Source organism: Macaca mulatta, chromosome 12 (assembly GCF_049350105.2).
Source record: "Macaca mulatta isolate MMU2019108-1 chromosome 12, T2T-MMU8v2.0, whole genome shotgun sequence".
NCBI classification, from domain to species: domain Eukaryota; kingdom Metazoa; phylum Chordata; class Mammalia; order Primates; family Cercopithecidae; genus Macaca; species Macaca mulatta.
Window position 1 is genome coordinate 86409108 of NC_133417.1, and position 22039 is coordinate 86431146.

Here is a 22039-nt window from a genome sequence, read left to right on the forward strand (position 1 = left end):
TAATCATTATTTTACAGAACAAATCCTTTTTCTGAAATCCTGTGTGTATGTGTGTGCAGATATCTCTAACAGATACCTTAATCATTTTCATTGGAATAGGAATTAAGTTAAGAGTCATTTTGCAAATAAGGTAAGTCTGGGCTCCCAAAGTAAAAATTCTTGTGATCAAAATATTCATAGATTATGAGAAGTTATTACATGCGAGGCACTGCTCTAAGCACTTTACAGAAGTTATATCCTTTTATGCTGAGAGTGTTTATTATGATCCCATTATATAAGTGAGAGAATTGAAACACAGATTAAGAAATGGACCCAGCCTAGCATGGCAGTGCCCAGTGGCAGAGCTTGGATCAGACCCCAGTGGTCTGTCTGTAGAGCCCATGCCCTAATCATTTTGTTAGATTGCCTCTCAGATGCTTCCACTCTGCTTTCTTCCATGTACAAACTATTGTGTGCAATCCTGTATATGATGATGATCGTATTTTATTTTTTTCTGTCTGAGGAAGACTGTTATTTTTCATAAAAGAGAGTTTTCTTACGTGATATGAATTAAGGTTCATTAGGTTAGTTTTCGAAGTTGCATTCTTTGTATCAAGAATTTATTTTTCCACTGTTTAAATTCTTGGATAGATGTTGCTATTGGAGCTCCACAAGAAGATGACTTGCAAGGTGCTATTTATATTTACAATGGCCGTGCAGATGGGGTCTCATCAGCCTTCTCGCAGGTAAGATACTATTCTATTTCCAAAAGAAGCATTGGTTATAATGCGTATCCTTAAAACTTCCAGGGTTATGTGGACTTTTTTTTTCTTAATTTTCTCTTTCAAATACTTCACACTTCATTTCACCGTTTACTTACAGTGACAAATGATCTTATTTTAAGGGATTAATAATTCTTCAAACTCCCTTTTTCCATAAATAAGAGTTGTAGTTCATTTCCACCCTAGCTTATCTATTGACCATTAAATATTTGTCTTTGTATTTCATTAAATTGTATTCCGAGGTAGTATCCATATGATTCTAAAATATGCCCATTTGGATTTGATTAACTGTGTCTTCGCCTTGTGGCTAGAGCTCCATATTTCATGAAGATTGCACAGGGAGATCAAACACACATATGATACTCTGGGTTTCTTTCACTGTTGAGTAGTAAGATGACAGCACTTTAATCATGTCTCAGAATCTTACTCTGACTTCACTTGTGTATGTTGAAAAATCATGGCATTTCAGTGCCTAGAAAAAAAATGACATTCATATGCAGAGAAGAAAAGTTTTTTCCTTGATATTTGCATGGAAATATTAGCTGGCAGTTATTTTTGATTAGGCAAAAATGAGCAAATGGTTCTCCGTAATTGACATAAAAGAAATGTATTTGCCTAGTAAACAAAAATAGTAATTTTCTTAGTATGAATATCAGCTTAATATTTATAAACCTGTATGTGAACATGAAATTAGACATGTGGAATAGAAAGTACATATCTGGCTAGGATTGTTCTTGTTAAAAAGCCGGCTTTTATCAAAAGCCTCAGTCATAGGCTCCACTAAGTGATTATAGACATCTTGTTTTCCAAATTACTTACTTAATTGTTCATGTTGGGAAAGGAAGTAAATATAGAGCCTGAGGAGACCTAAGGAAGCCAGGCATGGTGGTGTGCACCTGTAATCTCAGCTACTCAGGAAGCTGAGCTGGGAAGACTGCTTGAACCCAGGAGTTCCAGGCCAGGCCAGGTGCCATAGTGAGACCCCTATCTCTGAAAAGACTTGAGAGGGAGTCAGGACTATTTTAGAAAATCTGTACAACATAATTTTCCCTTTGCTCATAAAGTAAAGTAAATTTTTTTAGTCACAAAATAAATGTCGTCTGTTCATTTCAAGCTGGAAAATTTGTCACTCTTGGAAGTATTTGATTTAACTAAAATGCAACGTTGTTAGTAGATGTGCCAAGGCATGCCTGGGAAAGCTCATTATTTAGCTAAATCATTGCTTCTCTGGTATATTAGTATTCAAAAACTACTTCCCACTCAACTTTCCTATTTTTCAGAGAATCGAAGGACTTCAGATCAGCAAATCGTTAAGTATGTTTGGACAGTCTATATCAGGACAAATTGATGCAGATAATAATGGATATGTAGGTGAGTAATTAGTTTATCATAGTTTATAAATTGGAATAAGCTCTATTATAGATATTGCTTTATAGTGAAGTACATAATACTGGTATGAAAGACTTCATCTTACTGATAATTTTTTTATTCATTTTTAAAGTTCTCCTTAATTCAAGGATGGGCCTAAAATGATCAAGTAATTCCTCAGCTTAACAGTGTTAGCTACTCAATGTTATAGTCTGTGTTTTTGAAAAAATGAAAGCACTCATGAAAATCAAATAGATAATGAGGAAAAGAAAGAAAACTTATTTAGAAAGGAAATTTGAATGTTTCTAGTCCAAAAATTGAATTTTGTTTTAGTAAACTTCTTTTTACCATAAAGTTTATGATATATCATAATGGGATGACTGTTATACATGAGTAGATTCAGAGAAAAGAGGAATGAATTGTAAGATGTTAGCATATAGTCTCTAATTTTCTACAAGTAGTGTTTTTAGGTAGTCAAAGGTGATACGCAGTTCAGTACTTATGGCTGAAAAGTAATTCTCTTTGACTAATGATGATCATTAATCTGTGGTTTTTTTTATCCTCCAGATGTAGCAGTTGGTGCTTTTCGGTCTGATTCTGCTGTGTTGCTAAGGTAAGATTGATATATTTCACTGCATAATGGCAATTTGGTTTAATTGTAAATGATGGGAGGCAGTGTTTAAAATCAGCAGTGGTAGTGACCTCATGATACTCTTTTGGTATTCTGAAGTTTAATTATTGCACTTTAGGGTATTTTTTTCACCTTACAGAGATATAATTAAATCATCAAAGTCAATATTTTTGGACATTTAAATAAAAAGTTATTTTTCCCTGTGCACAGAAATGTAATTAGTATGTACACACATAATAAGGAAGACTCATGAAATTACTTGGTCAATGTAAACTGACAAAACAAATACACTTCTTAAGGAAAAATAATTCTGTAATTAACATTGCTAATTTTATTTCCTTCTCAGGACAAGACCTGTAGTCATTGTTGAAGCTTCTTTAAGCCACCCTGAGTCAGTAAATAGAACGAAATTTGACTGTGTTGAAAATGGATGGCCTTCTGTGTGCATGGATCTAACACTTTGTTTCTCATATAAGGGCAAGGAAGTTCCAGGTTACATTGGTGAGTATGCCTTACAAAATTAATCCTTCATGGGGTGCGGTTCTTTCATTAATCCCACAGTCCTGTTTGGAGCCCTCACCGGTTTTCACCATGGAGATCTTTAGAGCAGGGACGAGAAACTACCTGATGCATACTTTTCCTCTCCATTGTCCAGATTCTTGCATTGTTCTAACTAATGAGTTGGGCACATTAGAAGGCTGTAGTTGTTTAGAGATTATGAGAAGCAAAGGACATAGTATCTCTTGCTATGTTAGTTTAAGGTAAACCAACTGAGCTTAACCCGTGAAATCTCTTTCTTCATATTTTATCCAATTTCAATAATTGAAGAAAGCCAAGTATGGTGGCTCATGTCTGTAATCTCAGCACTTTAGGTGGCTGAGGCTTGAGCCCAGGAGGTCCAGGCTACAGCGAGCTATGATCACACCACTGCATTCCAGCCTGAGCAATGGAATGAGACCCTGTCTCAAAAAAATAATAATCATAAAAATATTTTAAAAATTGAAGAAGCTAGACCTGATTCTATCTTATATAAATAATATGCCCGTTAACAATTTACTGCGACTACAAGCTCCTAAGAACCATACCCATTTCCCTATGTATAGACAACTCTCAATTATCTGCTCTGGAGAACGTATCATTGATACAGCTCATCCAAAATCATGGTGGCGAATTCCAAATCATGTATATGTGACTTTATAAGCATTTTTGCTAGCAGATTAATGTTCCTAATTGTTTTATTTAGGCTAATATGAAAATAACTACTAGTGAAACTAGCCTGTGGTAGGAGAAGAGCATATCTGGGCATATCATTTAGAGATTAATAATTCACAATATTTATGATCCTCTATTAGGACCTGTCAAGAGTTTATTGTATTCATGACCCTGCAGGCTGCTGTTATCTAAACAGTGTGAAGGGCCCACATACTTATTAAATAATACCATGGATATGTAATAGATGTCTCAGTATGCATTAGGTACACAATGAGCCTGTACCTGAAAGGTACACAATGACTCTGATATCTCTGCTTTAGATCAGACTTATTTTTAATAGTGCCCTGGAAAAGTCATGGCCAGAGCTACAGTAATAAGAGGGTGGGCAAGCCTTCATCTAGTTATTGATTTGAAAATGGCAGTTTGAGAACCTGACCACACAGTAAATTACACATTAACACAGACAAGCTGATGGATAATCTGAAAGACACACACTGAGTAGATGGGGCACTTTCCTTTTATGTAAAACCAGTGTTTTCTCTACTAACAATTCCATTGTGACCAGATATTTTTAAAAATAGTTGAAGACAAACATATGAAACACATAAATAATCATCACATTATTAGAGAAACATATCTTAGAATTATCACAAAATGACTCCCAGGAGAAATAATTCACATGGCAAGCATGTTTAATAAAACCAGGACATTTTGACTCTTACTAGTAGTGGATTATTTTTCACCTCATTTTCATTTACTCTTTTTCTTAACTCAGGACAATGAACTTGTAGATAGCTATTTCAGTTGCAGTGCTATTTCTCTGAGGTATTGAATCTCAGTTATAATTTTGAAATCCAATTGACTTGGACTTCATTATTTTCCAACTAAAAAGATGACTGAAGGATTTATTTGAAATGTATAAAGAATAATATAGATTTTATGCTTGTTTCCTTGAAATAAGTAGGTAAAATTCTTCTAGAAGTGTAAGTTACTCCTAAAATATAAATGAACATGTCAAGAATTACATAAATTCTTTAAACTATCACATATGAATTATTGCTTCTATATAATGAGTGACACCTCAGAAGAATATTATATTTAGCTTGCATGGCAAAGAACCCATTTAGATTCGTGAAATGGGTCTCACTTTCTTGGTAAGATCTGGCTGGGAAGTTTTTGTTTGCTTTTTAACAGTTCTTTCTCTTCTTTTCTTTTTTTTTTTTTTTTTAATAATTTGGAGATCTTCATGAGCAGATGAATATTTACTATGTCAGATTTGAAATAAACCCTGCCAAACCGCTAGAATATTTATTGAGAGAATTTTTTTAAAAATTGCACAAATTAACACTGGAAGGTCAAACTAGAAACCAATAACATGTAGAGGAAGGACAGATAATCAGGGCATAAGACTGGAAAGATGACATTTTTAAGAAAACCGTATACATAGATTTGACTTAATCATGTGTTCACTTCGTGTATAAAAAATAAAAAGCCTTCAGATCAAACAAATCTAAAATTTAAAAAAAGTCATATATAAAATTAGTCATATAACCACATAAGATAGAATTTTTCCAAGTAACATTTGAGCAAAGCGCTGTGTCTATACTTTCTTAGTCAATGTTCTGAGGAAAAAATGACTCCAAAGGAATCTGAACCATTATGCAAGACTTTTATTAGCAACAATGTTTACATTTTTATATATAGGAGGTTTAAGCAAATAACTAAAGATTTTAGTGTTAATAGAAATCTAGAGGAAAGTTCATAAATCTTTATTTATAAAAGCAATTTGTAAAATTTGTATTTTTAATTGTTCCCTCTTTCATATTTCAGGTTAGTCTTTAAAAAGCTGTTTAATAAAGAGAATTCCAGATATTATTTCCAGTAATCTATATAACTTTGACTATTAGCACTTCAAAAATAACAATAGATGTATTTCAGTAAATAGATTAACTGCGATTCTCTATATTTTTGCAGTTTTGTTTTATAACATGAGTTTGGATGTGAACAGAAAGACAGAGTCTCCACCAAGATTCTATTTTTCTTCTAATGGAACTTCTGACGTGATTACAGGAAGCATACAAGTGTCCAGCGGAGTAGCTAACTGTAGAACACATCAAGCATTTATGCGGGTAATGTAAGCTATTTTTTATTAATGAATATGTGAACTTCAATGTTGTTGATAGAGAGCAACTTATCGTATTGGTGTCTTTTTATAAAACGTAGATAAAAGCAACTGTTACCCCTCCTAAACTATGACCTTGTTGCTCCAGTTAAAGTATTAGACAGTCTCAACCCAAGTAATTCAGAGTCCTCTTATTGTATCATCCTTTTTCACGTTTATCACATTTGACCTCATCATTTGAAAACACTTGCCTTTTCCTTTCTAAAATTTCATTTTTCCTATCCCTTTTATCTACTTGCCTAGAAATACACAATCTTCAGTAGCTCAACTGAACCTCAAATCTTTTCCATGGTACGTTTTTTGGGGTGGGTCAGGGGAGGCGGGGAAGTTAGTTTGTTTTTCATAGGACTCCAGTGAAGCAGAATACAACATGGCTGCTTTTGGATTATGTCTTTGTCTCCGTGCCAGCTTTGTCAGTGATGTCAGTGGGAACTCGCGCAGTTGTAGCATGGTGGGGATCATCTGTGGGCCAGGACGACAGCTCTCATGATGGTTTGGGGTATGTCCTGCCAAAGCACAGTCGATTTCATGTTTCTTTTATTAAAACACTCATTCCCAAACTGATCATCGCACTCCTCACATTGGTCAAATTTTATCATATGAAGCCGTGCCAGGTCTTTTTCATTAGGGAACAGTGTACTTCATCAGAAAATCTATTGTCACAAAAAGCCAAACTATTCCCAGGAGCCCTTTCTGGGATTTCAAATAGTAGCTTCAGCTTAGGGCTTAATTTTCCCTTAGATACTTATTCCAAGCAAATGTAAGCAAGCATCATCAAGACTTCAATACACTATTAAATGCTAAGAGCAATAATCCCCATGCTATTTCCTCATTTCCCTTAACAGTTTTTATTGTTGTACTAGAATAAAGCTATTAGATGGTTCAGAGCCAAAAGTATAGAATATTAATGTAACTATCATTTATATGGTAGGAACTAAAGAGGTTCTTTTTTTCATGCTTCATAGATGTCGTTTTACTTACCTTAGTCAATTGTAGAGACAAATATTGAGATCGTTTTAAAGGCAATAAAAGGGCCAACATTAGATGTTCACAAAGAAACACGTTGTGTTAAAAATTTGCAAAAGTGATCTGGTTTATTTAGTCCTGTGTTTCTTGGCATCGTTCCTATAAATAAGGGATCATCAAAATTGTACACCTTTTTTGGAGCAAATTTGTAGCAGAAATGATTAGCAAAGGTAAGTGTTTTGTTGCATGTATATTTGTAGTGTTACCATGGTTTTGATGGTAGCAGGATTCAGCTATTGCCTTTGTACCATATTGTAAATATTAAATGATAGCACTTACTGCTGGGATTGTACATGGCAAACACAACTAATAACAGAGCTCTAACTCTAGAGCCAGTATTCTTAACCAGTACATGTTCTGTGTTAAAAGAAAGATAGAGGTCTATAATGAAATTTTAGAAAGCCATTTTTTTTTTTTTTAAGATGGAGTCTTGGTCTGTTGCCAAGGCTGACTTTTTAAAAATAATCATTTCCTTCAGTATCTTTTTCTCTTCCTAAATTACCTTGCTTGTGTTTGGAACACTTTTAAAACTCATATAGAAAGGCAAAAAGTTACTCCCACCCTCTCCTTTGTAACAAACCCACACAGAAGATAAGAACCATAGTTGCAGCTACCCTGAACTTGAGTTCTGTCAAGGAGCTGTAGCTGTTACTTAAGAAGGTGTAGGAATGTAATGAGTGTATTTCCCACCTCCACCAGGGTGATAGCCCAAGGAATTAGGAAACATTAACACTCTTAAGTTTCTACAGTCTGAAAGCATAAGACAGCAATCTGAATTCTTCCATCTTCCTAATACTAGAAAAGAAGATGCATAGCGGTTGGGATGCCTGGGTTGTTCCTGTGTTCCATAAAACACATCTGGTACCATGGTACCAGGAGTGGGAGTGTTAACATATGTATCTATTTTGTCTCTGCATTCCTTACAATGAAATGAAGTGACATTTGTTAATTATATACTCCGCCCACAATCCCCACTTGTCAGAGGACTCCCTGCCTGCCTGTTGGTTGGACATGCTTTACTCGTATAGTTGTCCCTACTGGCCATTCACTCAATTAATTTGGTATTTATTGAGTACTTACATTGTGTCAAATTCTGTATATACCAGTGAATGGGACATATAAAGATTATTACCCTCATGGAACTTATAGTCTACTGGGGTGAGACAAAAAAAAGATAAAAATATACATTTTATAGTATTTTGGAAGATACGGGTGATGAAAAAAGGAGGGCAGAGTATAGAAATGTGCAGTGCTGGAGAAGGAGTGAAATGTACAATTTTAAACAGGATACTCAGAGTAGGCTTCATTCAGAAAGTGACAGCTGAGCAAAGACGTGAAGGAAGTAAGGAAGTTGCCCATGTAGATATCTAGGGCAGTTGTTCTTAGTTTTAGGGTGTAATAGCAACACCTGTAGGGCTTCTGAAAACACAAATTGCTGGCCGCATCTAGAATCCCTGATTTAGTAGGTCTGCAGAAAGGCCTGAGAATTTGCATTTCTGCAAAGTTCCCAGGGGACCCATCCTTTGAGAACACCTGGTTCAGAAGAAGAGTATTCCAGTGAGAAAAGCTGAGTCAAAGGCCTGAAGAATGTACCTGGTTATTTTAAAGAACAATAGGGAGGCAAGGATGGCTAGAAATGTAAGCAAAGGGAAGAATGGTGGAAGGAGAGATTATGCAAAACCTGTGGCTTTTTCTCTGAGAGAAAGGTGGATCTATAACAGCATTTTGTCAGAGAAGTCACATGATCTAACATAGGTATACAAAGGAACACTCTAGCTGCTGTGTTGTGAATAGAGTAGGAGATAAAGAGTTGACACATGGAGAAGAGGCTACTGTGGTAACACAGGTGAGAGATGGTTCCAACAAAAGTGGTGGCAGTGGATATGGTGAGAAGTAGTCGAAGTCAATTTGCTGACATCCAATTTACAATTTGCTGACAGACTGGATGTCTGGCATCTGAGAAAGAGGCTCTATGATGACTCCAGGGTCTTTAGCCTGAGCCACTTGGAGAATGTAGTTTTCATCAATTGAGACAATATTTCAGGAGAACACCTTTTGAGTGGAAAATTCTAGAGTTCAGTCATGGGCCTGCTAGCTAGAGAGACCTATTTTAAGTGTAAATATCAACTAAGCCTTTGTATATACTCATCTTGAGTTAAGGACAGGCAGAGAACAGGAAAGGTAACTTAATATATCTCTGGCATATGGATGGTATTTAAAATCATATTAAGATGGCTGAGATCAGAAGAGGGTCAGTGTCTGCACTCTGGGCCCCTACAACATGAAGAGGTTGGCAAGAAGAGGCCCACAAGGGAGATAAGAAGGTCCAATCAGTAAGAAAGGAAGAAAATCAACAGTGTTTGGCATCCTGGAAGTGAAGTGAATAAAGCCAAAGGGGAAAGCATGATGATGTTTTCTATACGGCAGCTTGATCGAATAAGACGAGGGCTGAAAACTCGCCATTGGATTTATAATGTGGAGGCTGTTGGTGGTGGTGACAAAAGCATTTCAGACAGTAGTGGAGGGGGTGGGGGAAAGAAAGGAATTGGAAGCGTTATAGGTTATTCTTTCAAAAGTTTTGCCTCAGAGGTGACCAAAGAAATGGAATTGGGGGTCAGTAGCTGAAGTGGAGTGAAGAGTTCTCTGGGTTTTTGTCTTTTAAGACGGGAGAAGCATTAGCATGTTTTTATGCTGATAGGCATGCTGCAATAGAGTGAAAAACTTGGGATATATGTAACAGGGGAAAAGAGCTGGAACTAAATTCTTGAAGGCAAAAAGGGAAGGATTAAATGTACAAGTGAAAGGGTTGGTTCTAGATAGGTATGTGCATGGTTCATCTGAGTATGTGCTTACAGGTGCTGAGTAGATGTGATGGGGACTATGGAAGTTCTTGTCTGATTGCTTTAATAATCTCAGTGAACTAAGAAACAAACTCATCAACCAGAGTATGGATGAAGGAAGTGGTATTTGGAGTTTGGGAAGATGTGAAATAGTCTTCCAGGAGAATGTGAGAGTAACAAAATACAGGGTGGTTGTCAGATGGTGTCTGGGACCACTTGCACTCATTGTCATAAACTGAGTGTAGCCTGTGTGTTTGTGTGTGTGTTTTTTTTCCCCCCCAGTCACATTCAACCTTACAGGCAGGAGTAGATGAAGAGTTACAATTAACCAGGGTTGTGGTTTGATCAAGAGAGTGAAGCAAGCAAGGAGCATGCAGCAGGAGGGAATATACAAGGGAATGGTTATATTTTTGGTTGCGAAGTTGAAGCAGGCTAAGGAGGGGAGGGGTCACACCAAGAGGGTGAAGGACCAGGAAAGAAATTTCAATCGGAGATCCCAGTACAATCAGCAAATTGTTGGAATTGACTATTAAAGGGATTGAGCTGCAAAGATGGCACAGATATAAAATGTAAAAGCCTTGGAGACCTAAAAGTGAGGAAAAGATTGAATTTTGCTTTTATTTTTGCTGACAATTCTTTGATTACCTTATGCAAATGAAAGCCTTTAAACTTTATTACAAAATCCATTGTGTTCTTTGATGGTGGGGAATTCGGCTGTCAAAAAGACTCCAGATCTTAAGTTTATATAAAATTTATGTTTAAAAACTTATTCTCTTTTAATCACAATTCTTTAGTTTTATGCTAGATCTTCTTGGACTAGAGGTGCATTTTTAATAGTCTAATAAGGATCTATATCACTGTCATGTAGATTTTTGTTCTGGCATGTTATTTTTCTGAGGCTATGTGTTCATTTATCTGGTTTGTAGGGGAATCAGTTTTCTTAAGTCTAATCATAATTAAAATAGTATCACACAGGATTACTTTGCTTGACTGGTCAAAATTTGTTCCTCAAAAAATAAGGAAGAAATTGTCTTTATTTTTTAATTAAAAAAAAAAAAAACCTTTGTATTTTAGTTGATTATAATTAGGCCAAGCTTTAATTTTTGCCATCAGAGCCATACAATTATTAGCTTTTGCTAAAGAGTTCATAATGATATTTCTGAAATATAAGGGAAATGGTTAATTTCATTTATACCATTTAGTGTTTTATCTATTGAAATCCTCTTCTATTAGACATTGCTTTTTCCTCTATGGAAAAGATGTTTCCCCATTTATGTAAGTATATGAAAATCTTTGTTTTTGCTTTATTTAAATATACAACTTCATCAAATTTTAGAGATTTCTTAGGACAAGGGATAATTTTGATGCAGTTTTGATTTAGAGAAATCCAAACTGTAACTCGAAACAGTTTTTAGACATGTTAGAGCAGCCATGGTAGTGAAACTTCACTTGAAATGTTGACGGCTGATATCTCTTGGTTGATCTTGATGGAATCTCTGCATCAAAATATCCCCTGATATTTGAGAAGAGAAGAAGGGTGCTACATTGGGATAACAAAAGAAGCAAAAGATTGCCTGTTTGTCTGCATTTCCGATAAAGCTAGAACTACTGGCTTAGTTGCTGAACAAAGAATGCCTGTCCCCAGAGATATTCTGAGAGCCAGTGAATTCAGTGGCCTTAGCGTGTTTTATTAAAATCATGATATCAACCTACCTGTGTAGATTAGTTAATTCTTTTCTTTCTTTGATTTCTCAAATTCCTGAATTTTAGATTTCTGAAATACAGGGAGTTTATTTTGCTATGTAAATCTTTAGGTGACTTCTAAAACTCATCTTTTTTCCATAGTAATTTCAGGAAAACAAATGTGTATTTGATTAGTAAATTTTTTTGTGTGTTTTTAAATTTCATTTGCTTATATTATTGAGTGATACATGCACATAGCTTAATGAAATGTCATTTACTCCAAAGAAGAAATTTTTTAATGATAGCACACTATGGACTGATTCATATATGCAGACATTTCTGCTGAAAATCTAAGTGTGAGCAAACTATATAATTGTACCAATATTATGGTATTCTAGAAGTGAATTGATTATTATAACATTTTAGTTTTTTGTTAGGTTGCAAGATCTTTGAGGCAGGATATTATCTTTTGCATATTTGTATTCTTAGAGCTAGCACAATCCATTACATAAGGCAGAAAATAAATATTTAACACATTTATGAATGCTATGTTCTTGGTGCTATTTAAAAAATTCTATAAGAAAAATCTGAGAATGTTCTATTGGTATCATGGTTAGGGCATTTGTCTTGGGGGTGCTGTCTTTTCTCAGGAAATTGTAGTGCCAGATGTTTAACAGTTCTCTACCACTTGAGACAAGCTTACTACATAAAGGGACTGCAATTTTACAGGATGGTGATGGTTCAGGTGCCAACCTATGTCTTGGTCTCAGCTTTTCCTTCCCAAGCCCTACATAAGCACCAGAGAGGTATTTCAAAAATCTAGTCATATTCCTTGCTTAAAATCTTCCTATGTAAGAGCCTCCCCAACCCCTTTTATGTGTCGATTAGGTGGCCCTACTTCTTCTGTATTTGGGCATGTCTGTATCAGAATATTCATCCCCCACACAGTCTATGTGGATTTGTGGAACATAGGTTGGGACAGGCACTGACTTTCAGTTTTGTATCCCTAGAGCTGCCTTGGACACAGTAGACCCATGAATAGATAGCTTCAGATATTTATTCCTGACATTATTGTTTAGTGATATAAAATTTTTTGGCCCACCCTTTAAATAAATTAACAGGACATGGGCCTGTTGCTCAGCTCTCAAGCTGGCCAGAAATACAGATTTCCATGAAAGTCAAGCAAGAAGACAGACGTTATATAATTTCAGGCATGTGCTAATTTGCATGCTTGTGGGCACCCTATTTTATGTAATTGTCCATAAAAATGTGGCATGGAATCTTCATTATTTTTAATATACATAGCACTTGCCCATCCAAATTTAAAAATTTAAACAAATCTACTTTTTTACTCCCAAATATTTAATCACTTTAAGACATTTTTGATATTACAGATTTTGTCCTTAGGTGGAGCTGCTAAAGTTAGTGTGTATATCCGTCAAATACAGTTTTTGCAAGAGTGCATGTACATTTTATATATTGCAAGAAAAGTGTAATTAATAGCTAATTAGGATAATGAAAGTAATATACACCAGATGTAGAGAAGACCTTGTGGAAAATTAGTATGAATTTGATAGCATGTGATTTGGTCAAAGCAAGCTTGTTGAGAAGAATTAAAACAGTGGACATGTGGAGGGACAATCAGTGGCCGTCTAGCTCCTACACCTAGGGAATAATTTAATCAAGTTTGCTATTGTAATACTCAGGGCTTCAAGCTGTTCGGTTTTCACAAGTCGATAACTTGGGATTTGGCCTTGATTCGCAGCATTCCTATATGGTCAAGGTTTCATGTTGAGATGATCCCTTACCAAGTAATTTAATAAAAGCATCTCTGTATAAGAATGGAAAAGTAATCAGGGATCTTGAGTACTCTGATTCAGGCTCCAAATGTTCTAAATACCATTTAATAAATAGAGGTCTACTCCTTGTTCTGTAACTAATTTTCTATTTAATGTTGATTGGTTGGCAGTAGTTCAGTTTTCTTATTCCTTCCAAATGTTCACCAGAATCTCTTATTCTAGGAAACTGAAATTTAGTAATTCCTTAGTTGGCTTATATGCCTGCATTTTGAAGCAACATACAAATTTTGTCATGTCTGCCTTATGGACACTATGTCATTTAATCATCACAACAATAAGGTATAGGTATAACCACCATAATTGTTATTATTCCAATTTTCAGATAAGATAACTAAGCCATAGACAAATTAAGAAACTTGCCCAATGTTACATAGATAATAACTGGTGGACCCTAGATTTGAACACCAGTGCTTCACCTTTAGACCACTATTGCTTTTAACACATAAATTGATAATGTTGTAAATGAAAAGAAAAAAAATTACATCTTTTTTGTTTATAATTACACAAAGATATAGAATAGTCTTTTATGTGATGTGTATCATCTTTGTTAAATTACTTCATTGATTTTTATCAAAAGTTACTATATAAATAATATAGCAATACAGCAATAATCTGTGTGATAGGAATTTTTTTCCCTATTCCTTAAGGATTATTAATTGATGAGCTTTGAAAATAATCTATTCCTTACCTGCCTTGGGGCAGTAATGTTTAAGCCATATTGCAAGCTTGAAATGTCTATAGATAAATAGAAACCTGGTCCACTGACATTACTCAGTAGGAGGTCTGTCAATTGCAGTGTCATGGGTCTACCCTGAGGAACTCAACGGGCATAATATAAACCTCAGTTATGGTTTAAGTTAATATGTCTAGCCTGGGTGAAAACACTTGACTCTTTAATGGTCAAGAGGGAATTTGTTGAATCTATTTTTTAAAATGAGAAGAACCTATAGATTGAAATGGCCATATGAAAAGTAGAGTAAAAATTGAGCCTTAAATTATTAGTATGAAAGACATCACAGTCTGTGACTAATTCTTCAAATTATCTCCTGAGTATAGCAACAATTCTAATACCAAGAAAAACAAAAACTGCATAGATTTTCTCCACTAGTTTCTGTGTAGGTGGGCTATATGTGGTGATGTGAACTGCTCTCTCATATCCTGAGATCATTTCTACTTTTAATTTTTGCAGTGTCTAAAATCTTATTTTATAGATTTCTCATCGACATGGCTTTATGTAATTTCTCATTTGAATTCTGTTATAAATCCTCTTAGGTTACTTTAGTAGTAAAATCTTTTTAGCTTACTCTTTTAGAAAAGGAGAAGTTTGTTTTGTTGAGTGCCCTTTGAAAATCACATTTCTGACTGTGGACTGCTTGAACAGGTGCTTTCTAAGAGACATTGTTTTATATGTTATTTGATTTTCATATACACTTATCCTGTAGTATCCATGGGGGATTGGTTCCAGGATACTATTCCAGGACCCCACTTGGATACAAAAATCCAAGGATCCTCAAGTCCCTTATATAAAATTGTGCCATATTTGCACTTAACCTTTGTAAATCCTCTCATATACTTTAAATCATCTCTAAATTATTTATAATATGTAATACAATGTAAATGTTATGTAAATACTTGTTATACTCTATTGGTTAGGGAATAATGACAAGAAAAAAATCTGTACATGTTCAGCACTGATGCAACTATCCATTATTTGCCAACTATTTTTGATCCAAGGTGGCTGAACCCACAGATGTGGAACTGATGGGTACAGAGGGCTGACTCTCTTTGTTTTCATAGACTTGAGAGTCTAGGACACTTTTACTATCTAGTGAAGTGCTTACTTAATCGAATGACAAATGCTTTCAAAGATATTTTCTTGTTGATTATTTCACTGTGTGTAAGAAAACAGTTTTGAAAATATGGAATTTCTTGGTGATGCTAGCAAATAATCAAATGAAAAAATCATTTGTAAGTTGATAGAAAATATTTTTAAAAGAAAATAATGTCTGCATATACAAATAAAGGTTAAAATATAAGAATTGACAATCACTTGTAATAAACTCGAGCTGTTTCTTTGGAGACAGAAGACAATGAATTTTAAAAATCTGATTATAAAAAAAAGCTTGTGACCACATATCAACAAGAATAGGAGTAAGAAATGCTGTGTAGACATTAGTTAAGATATTAAGTGTAGAAGAATGTTATACAGGGCAGAATGGATTGTGAATGGGTTACAATTTCTGCGTAATTGGTAAATAAATTCAAGAATTCTTTGTGAAGTACAAAAGCACAATAAACTTAAAAAAAAAAATAACCAGTTGCAGTGGGTCAAGCCTGTAATCCCAGCACTTTGGGAGGCCGATGGGGGCGGATCACTTGAGGTCAGGAATTTGAGACCAGCCTGACCAACCTGGTGAAAACTGGTCTTTACTAAAAATACAAAAATTAGCTGGGTGTGGTTGTGCATGTCTGTAATTCCAGCTACTCAGATGACTGAAGTGGGAGGATCATTTGAACCCAGGAGAGGGAGATTGTAGTGAGCTGAGATCACGCCACTGCCCTCAAGCCTGGGTGACAGAGCAAGACTCTGACTCAAAACCGAAAAAAAAAAAAAAAAAAAAAAAACTTTAACAACTAATAAGAAAATCAGTAAAGTGACCAGTATATACAATTAGATGTACAAAACAAATAATTTGCCTATATACCATTCAATATCTGTTAGAAAATATGATAGAAGAGTTCCATAAAGAAAGAAAAGGGCTGGGTATGGTGGCTCACACCTGTAATCCCAGCTCTTTGGGAGGCCAAGACTGGAGAAGCCCTTGAGCCCAGGAGTTCAAGACCAGTCTGGAAACATTGCAAGACCCTGCCTCTATAAATATGAAAAAATTGGCTGGGCATGGTGGTGCACACATGTAGTCCTAGCTACTCTGAAGCTGAAGAAGAAGGATCGCTTGAGCCCAGGAGTTCAGAACTGTGGTGAGCTATACTTCATTCCAGTCTGCTGATAGAGGGAGATCCCATCTCTTAAAAAAAAAAAAAAAAGAAGAAGAAGAAGAAGAAGAAAAGAAAAGAAAAAAAAAGAAGAAAAGAAAAGAAAAAAAAAGGGAATAACTAAAAAGGATGTTTTATAATATCTGGAGTCAAATGAATCAAATTTAATTGAAATGTTACTGAGAGAGAGAAAACATATAGGGTAATGTTAAATGGGATAAAAAGCACTTTGAAATGATTTATAAAAAGTTTATCATGAAAAATGCGTATAATACCAAGTTATCTTTTAAATGCATAGAAAATAGCACAGAAGAAAATACTCCCAAGTATAGACCTTTATAACTATTATTGGATGGTATTATTTTTCATTTTTATTCTTTTTGTGTTTTTCATAAGAAACATAAATGCTTTTGTGTGATATGAAGAAATATACATCTTCATTTTTTTAACAGTTTAGATGAAAGATAAGTATTTGCTTTGTCTTCCATGTACGGTGTTTGGCCTTATTCAGGAGAGAAGTTTTATATTTTTTTAATCTACATGCTTGTTTTTGTTATTAATTCATATGGTTGTTATTTTCCTTAGAAAGATGTGCGGGACATCCTTACCCCAATTCAGATTGAAGCTGCTTACCACCTTGGTCCTCACGTCATCAGTAAACGAAGCACAGAGGAATTCCCACCACTTCAGCCAATTCTTCAGCAGAAGAAAGAAAAAGACATAATTAAAAAAACAGTAGGAATATTTTCCTTTATCCAAATTATTATGTGGCATTTAACTAAATTTTTAAAATATGGCATCATCCTGAAGAAGTGAACTATATGTCAGAATTTTTTTTAATTTTATGAATTTTTAAAAACATAAAAATAGATTTATGATGTGCCTTGTTTTTCATTTCTTTAAATTGTTTATATTCCCTTTAGGATATTGAACTGAACATTTTAAAATATGCATTTAATCACAACAGTAGATTATCATATAAAATGCTACTGTTCTATTTTTGATGGCTTGCCAGTGAAGAGAGGTATTACTAGAGAGAAATCATAATGGGAGAAGGTTGTATTTATAAGTTAGTTATTCAGTGTCATCATGTGTCCTCAGTTTATCTTCCTCTTCTCATTCTCTGTCTCCCTTGCTTTCATCCTACTCACAGATTCACTCAAGTCTTCATAATCAAATTTCCTTGCTTAGTTTTATCCATTTACAGACACATGTGTTTATGTTAAATACAATAATTTCTTTTAAAAAATCCATTTTTCAGCCACATCCCGGGATCAGTTGCATTTGAGATGGATCCTACATTCTAACCAGTGAACTGTTTTCTAAATTATCCCAAAATATTTAAGTTTCACTGACAATGTATTTATTCTCAGGAGTCCTGTTGTTCAGACCTTTACTGTCTGCCAACACAAAGACATAGTGTTTGTCCAAAAACAGGATGTGTCTGGGCATTGTAAAAAGCCTTCATTAAAATGTTCACTAATGACACACAGAATGTAAAAGATGAAAGGGACATTTAAAGGTCTAGTTCATATCCTGTCCAGACAAAATTGCCCCATAGTCACTTTAAGATAATTGAGCTTACAATCACCATTAGTCTAGTCTAGAATACAGGATCAAATGAAGATAACTGAAGAGCATATTTTTCCCTATACCCTCATATGAAAATATTTACGGAAGTCAGGGGCTGTTTTACTGTTCTGTTAAACTTCAGTCTTCAACATCAGCTCTTTGTAAATGTCTCTAATAGTGAAAATCAATATTGCAAGTACACAAGCCAAAACCTTAGCAATTTGTAGTTATATTAATTTATATTTTGATTCTTAGAACAACCTGCTTTACCAATAGAAATGAGAGGAAAAAAATCATATTTATTTAAAGAGATATTTACACTTCTCCCCCAACTGTAGGCACGCTATTTGACAGTACTCTAGTCACTTCACACTTAATGAGCCTGGCTCCTTCTGACTTTCTAGATCTCTCTTTGCTTTCTGCATCTGTCTCTCTTTACCTATTCCCATTATCTTCCCTTTTATCTCTCTCCATTTTTTCCTTTTGTCCAGCTTATGCCTTGGGTCTTCCTAGGTCCTTTGTAGTATTTATTGATCTTATTAAAAAGTTCAGAGTTAGTTAAATTCTGGAACCCTTATTTAATTTTGTTCAATGTTTCCTCTACGTAAAATTTCTAAGTATCTCCATGTAGCTAATTTCAGTGAATATAAAATCACTGTCACAACATCTGCCAAAATTAAGTGCCATTACTTACGTGTAATAAATGGGATCAAACTGCAGCACCAGAAAATTGAGAGGAACCCAATGAAAAAAAAATCTTGGTAGCTAATAGGCTCCTTCAATGCCTTTAACTTTTTTTCCAAATCTATTTCACTTATAAAATTTGGGCTTTAAATTTTACCTATTTAGAACTTAGCTCCTTTAGCCCTGCAAGTAATTGTCATTTGAACCCTACTAATTCTTACATTGAACTTTTTAAAAGAGATAAAGAGTTGTCAATTTGATGTATCAATTTTATTTTTCTCATGCATCACAGATGTCATCTTCTTTAAAATATATATATATACTTGCTGATTAAATCAAAATAAAAAACATTGTCATTTTATTTCCAGATAAGCTTTGCAAGGTTTTGTGCCCATGAAAATTGTTCTGCTGATTTACAGGTTTCTGCAAAGATTGGGTTTTTCAAGTAAGTATATGTGGTATAGTCTCTGTTATTCATCAAGGGGGGGTAATGAGTGTGTGCATTTGCATTCCCAAAAGAAAAGGAATAAGAGCTAACCCTTGAAAATTAACAGCATTTAAAGAATTAGCAACACAATGGTTAGTTTTTTTATTGCCCAGAAAATTGTTTATATCACTCAGACTGATATATAATCCAAGTATGACAAATTTAAAAAGGATTAAACCATCTTGCTCTTCTAAATTCATAGAAGGGGAAACAGAGAAAAAGGAAATAGATGTGATGTGCTTTAGAATAGCATCCAGCACAAAGCAAAGACTGGATAATTGTTGGTTGCTGTCATTATTTTATGATGCCAAATAAACCACTGCAATTTTGTATCATATCTGGATCCCCTATATTCAAATCATTTTGCATATCAAAGAGATGATGTGAAAACAAGGACCAGAGAGAGAGACAGAATGAACACTTCAGGTTGAGGATTGATCATAGAAGACAAGTGAAAGAGGGGAAGCAGATGCATCAGTGACAGGGCAGGAAAACAGAGAACTATTTTTGGGAGATTGGGATATAAATGGAGCAGCTTTAATCTGGGGCATGTTGAATTTGGAGGGACTTTTATATGTGGCATTCCGCTTGAAAATCTAGTTCAGGATTATGTTTGGAAGTTCCTCTATCCATTAGTGACTTGTGAGATGGCCCAAGGGATAGAAATGTGAATTTTATAGAGGAAAAAATTATGGATCAAATCTTAGGGAACAGTTTTATTCAAGGAGATTAAAAATGGGGAGTCCCTGTAGGAGACTGAGAAGGCATCTTCAAGGAATTAAAGAGAACCAAGTCCCTGGTGAAATAGCCAATGGAGAAAAGGGAGACAATATTGTAAAATTTGTAAAAAGATCAGATAGCATAATGTCTAAAGAAAGGTCATGGAAGTCAGCAGTTATTAATAAAATGTGACTGGTGGCAAAAAAAATGGGCATCACTGGCAAATGCCAAGATAGAACTCTTAGTGCAGAAGTAGCCAAATGAGCCTAAACCAGTGTCTCTTGAGTTTCACACCCACCCACATATCAAATTCCCTATTAGACATGTCCTTTTGGGTGCCCTATAGTTTCAATCTGCCCAGGCACTATCCAGGAATGACAAGGCTGTTAGAAAGTTACCAAAGCCAGAAACCTAGGGCTCAATCTGCATTCTTTTCTCTTTCTTGTTCTTGATATCCAGAACTATTAAGTTCTACAACGCTACCACCTAGATGTCTTTCTTATCCATCATGCTTTGATATCTCTACAGCACTATTACTCCAAACTAGGCACTCACTATACTACCTAGTCACTAAGTTCTCCTGCTTTCTAGGATACTGGCCTTTGATTTTGCATTAACATACACATGTGATAACAGTGCTTCAGTGGCTCATTTTAGACTTAAAATCTAAACTCCTGGATGGTATTTTTCACCAATTCCCCAGGGAGTTTTTCCATCAATGTCTGAATACTTACAGTTGTTTGGCTGTGCCATGCTCTCCTGAACCTCTGTATCTTCTCACTTCTTCTGCCTATCTACCTGATTCACTTTTATTTATCTTTTAAATCTCAGCTGTTTCCTAGGGGAAGCCCCCTGTTGTTCAGCTACTTAAACTTAAGTTCTGTTGTGCCCTTGGTCCTATGGCACTCTGCTCACGATTATTGAGAGTCTGTCTCCACACTGTCCTGGAAGCTGCTGCAAAGCAGGGTCCTGTCCTTTCATCTTTGTGCTCCCAATGCCTAACAGTGCCTGAAGCGCTGCAGGTGACTGGAGAGGTTTGCTGAGAATGGAACAAGATCCCAAAAGGGATCAGATTCATAGGTAGAGGAATTAGCCTTAGTTAAGAATCTCTTTATCTTAAGCTAACAAGCTATGAAAGGGTGCTTGACATTAAGAAATTTCAGTGTGGAAGGAAGGGAAATACAGAGAACTCATGGATGGCTAGGATAAAAAGCAAGTTTATATATGGTAATTGAAGGCATTGAAGATATGTTTGGGAACTTGAAAGGAATGGAAAAAAAATCAAAATAGCTATTATGATAAAGGACAGGGAGTCCACTAGGAATAAGTAAAAAAGTTGACAAATAGGGTTCAATACCCTACTGTGGTAGGATCACATACGGCCGAGAATCAATTATTTTTACTTAGGTAATGTCAGTTTAGCCTGAGAGTCCATAGTGCAGGGTCAAAAAGCCTTGACCTATTTGATTGATGATTGGACTTTATACTTAAGTTACCCAGATTAACTGCTCAGATAATCCAAAAACAGTGACTACTGACTACTTTGTATCCCAGCATGTAGGGCGGTGCCTTTGTTGATTTCTTAGTTGAATAACTTATAATCTTCCCATTTCTGTATTTATTTTCTTCCTAAACTGCCTAATTGTCTTGGTGTTTTTACCCTCATGTGTCTTTGATAAGAAAACGAGTTGTGTGGGGGAAATCTTTTCTAAGTTGCATGTAAAGGAGTGTTTTCATTTTCTTAAATCAGACGCTTGTGCTATCACCTTTCATTGCAGTCTCTGGCCTACGAGAAAATGAGACATTGACGTTTATAAGAAAATATTACTAACTATGCTTCTTTCCTGAAGAATGAAAATTCATCTTAATGAATTCTTTTTCTTTGTTACATGTTTTTTCACAACAAAATACCTACTTTGCACTTTTAATTGAGAGCGATATTTCTTGTAGCCTATCAAACCCATTATGATTTTAAATGGCATAATGATTTTAAATGGAGTGTAAGGCTGTGTTTCTTGAG

The 22039-nt window shown here is 35.1% G+C and overlaps 1 protein-coding gene across 2 annotated transcripts in view; it reads left to right on the top strand.

Annotated features, from left to right (window-relative positions):
- The window catches only part of ITGA4 (integrin subunit alpha 4), an 83071-nt gene that overhangs the window by 36242 nt on the left and 24790 nt on the right, over nucleotides 1-22039 (top strand). Inside the window, exons 11-17 of one of the 2 annotated variants that reach the window (XR_013401888.1) lie at nucleotides 631-725; nucleotides 2042-2132; nucleotides 2697-2742; nucleotides 3107-3261; nucleotides 5947-6106; nucleotides 17142-17291; nucleotides 19181-19257. Coding sequence is in view for 1 of the 2 variants with exons in the window: in XM_001100929.5 (XP_001100929.2) it covers nucleotides 631-725; nucleotides 2042-2132; nucleotides 2697-2742; nucleotides 3107-3261; nucleotides 5947-6101; nucleotides 17142-17291; nucleotides 19181-19257 (769 nt within the window). In the remaining variant the exon portion in view is untranslated. The remainder of the gene's footprint in view (nucleotides 1-630; nucleotides 726-2041; nucleotides 2133-2696; nucleotides 2743-3106; nucleotides 3262-5946; nucleotides 6107-17141; nucleotides 17292-19180; nucleotides 19258-22039) is intronic. The other variant, XM_001100929.5, reaches the window with a different exon arrangement.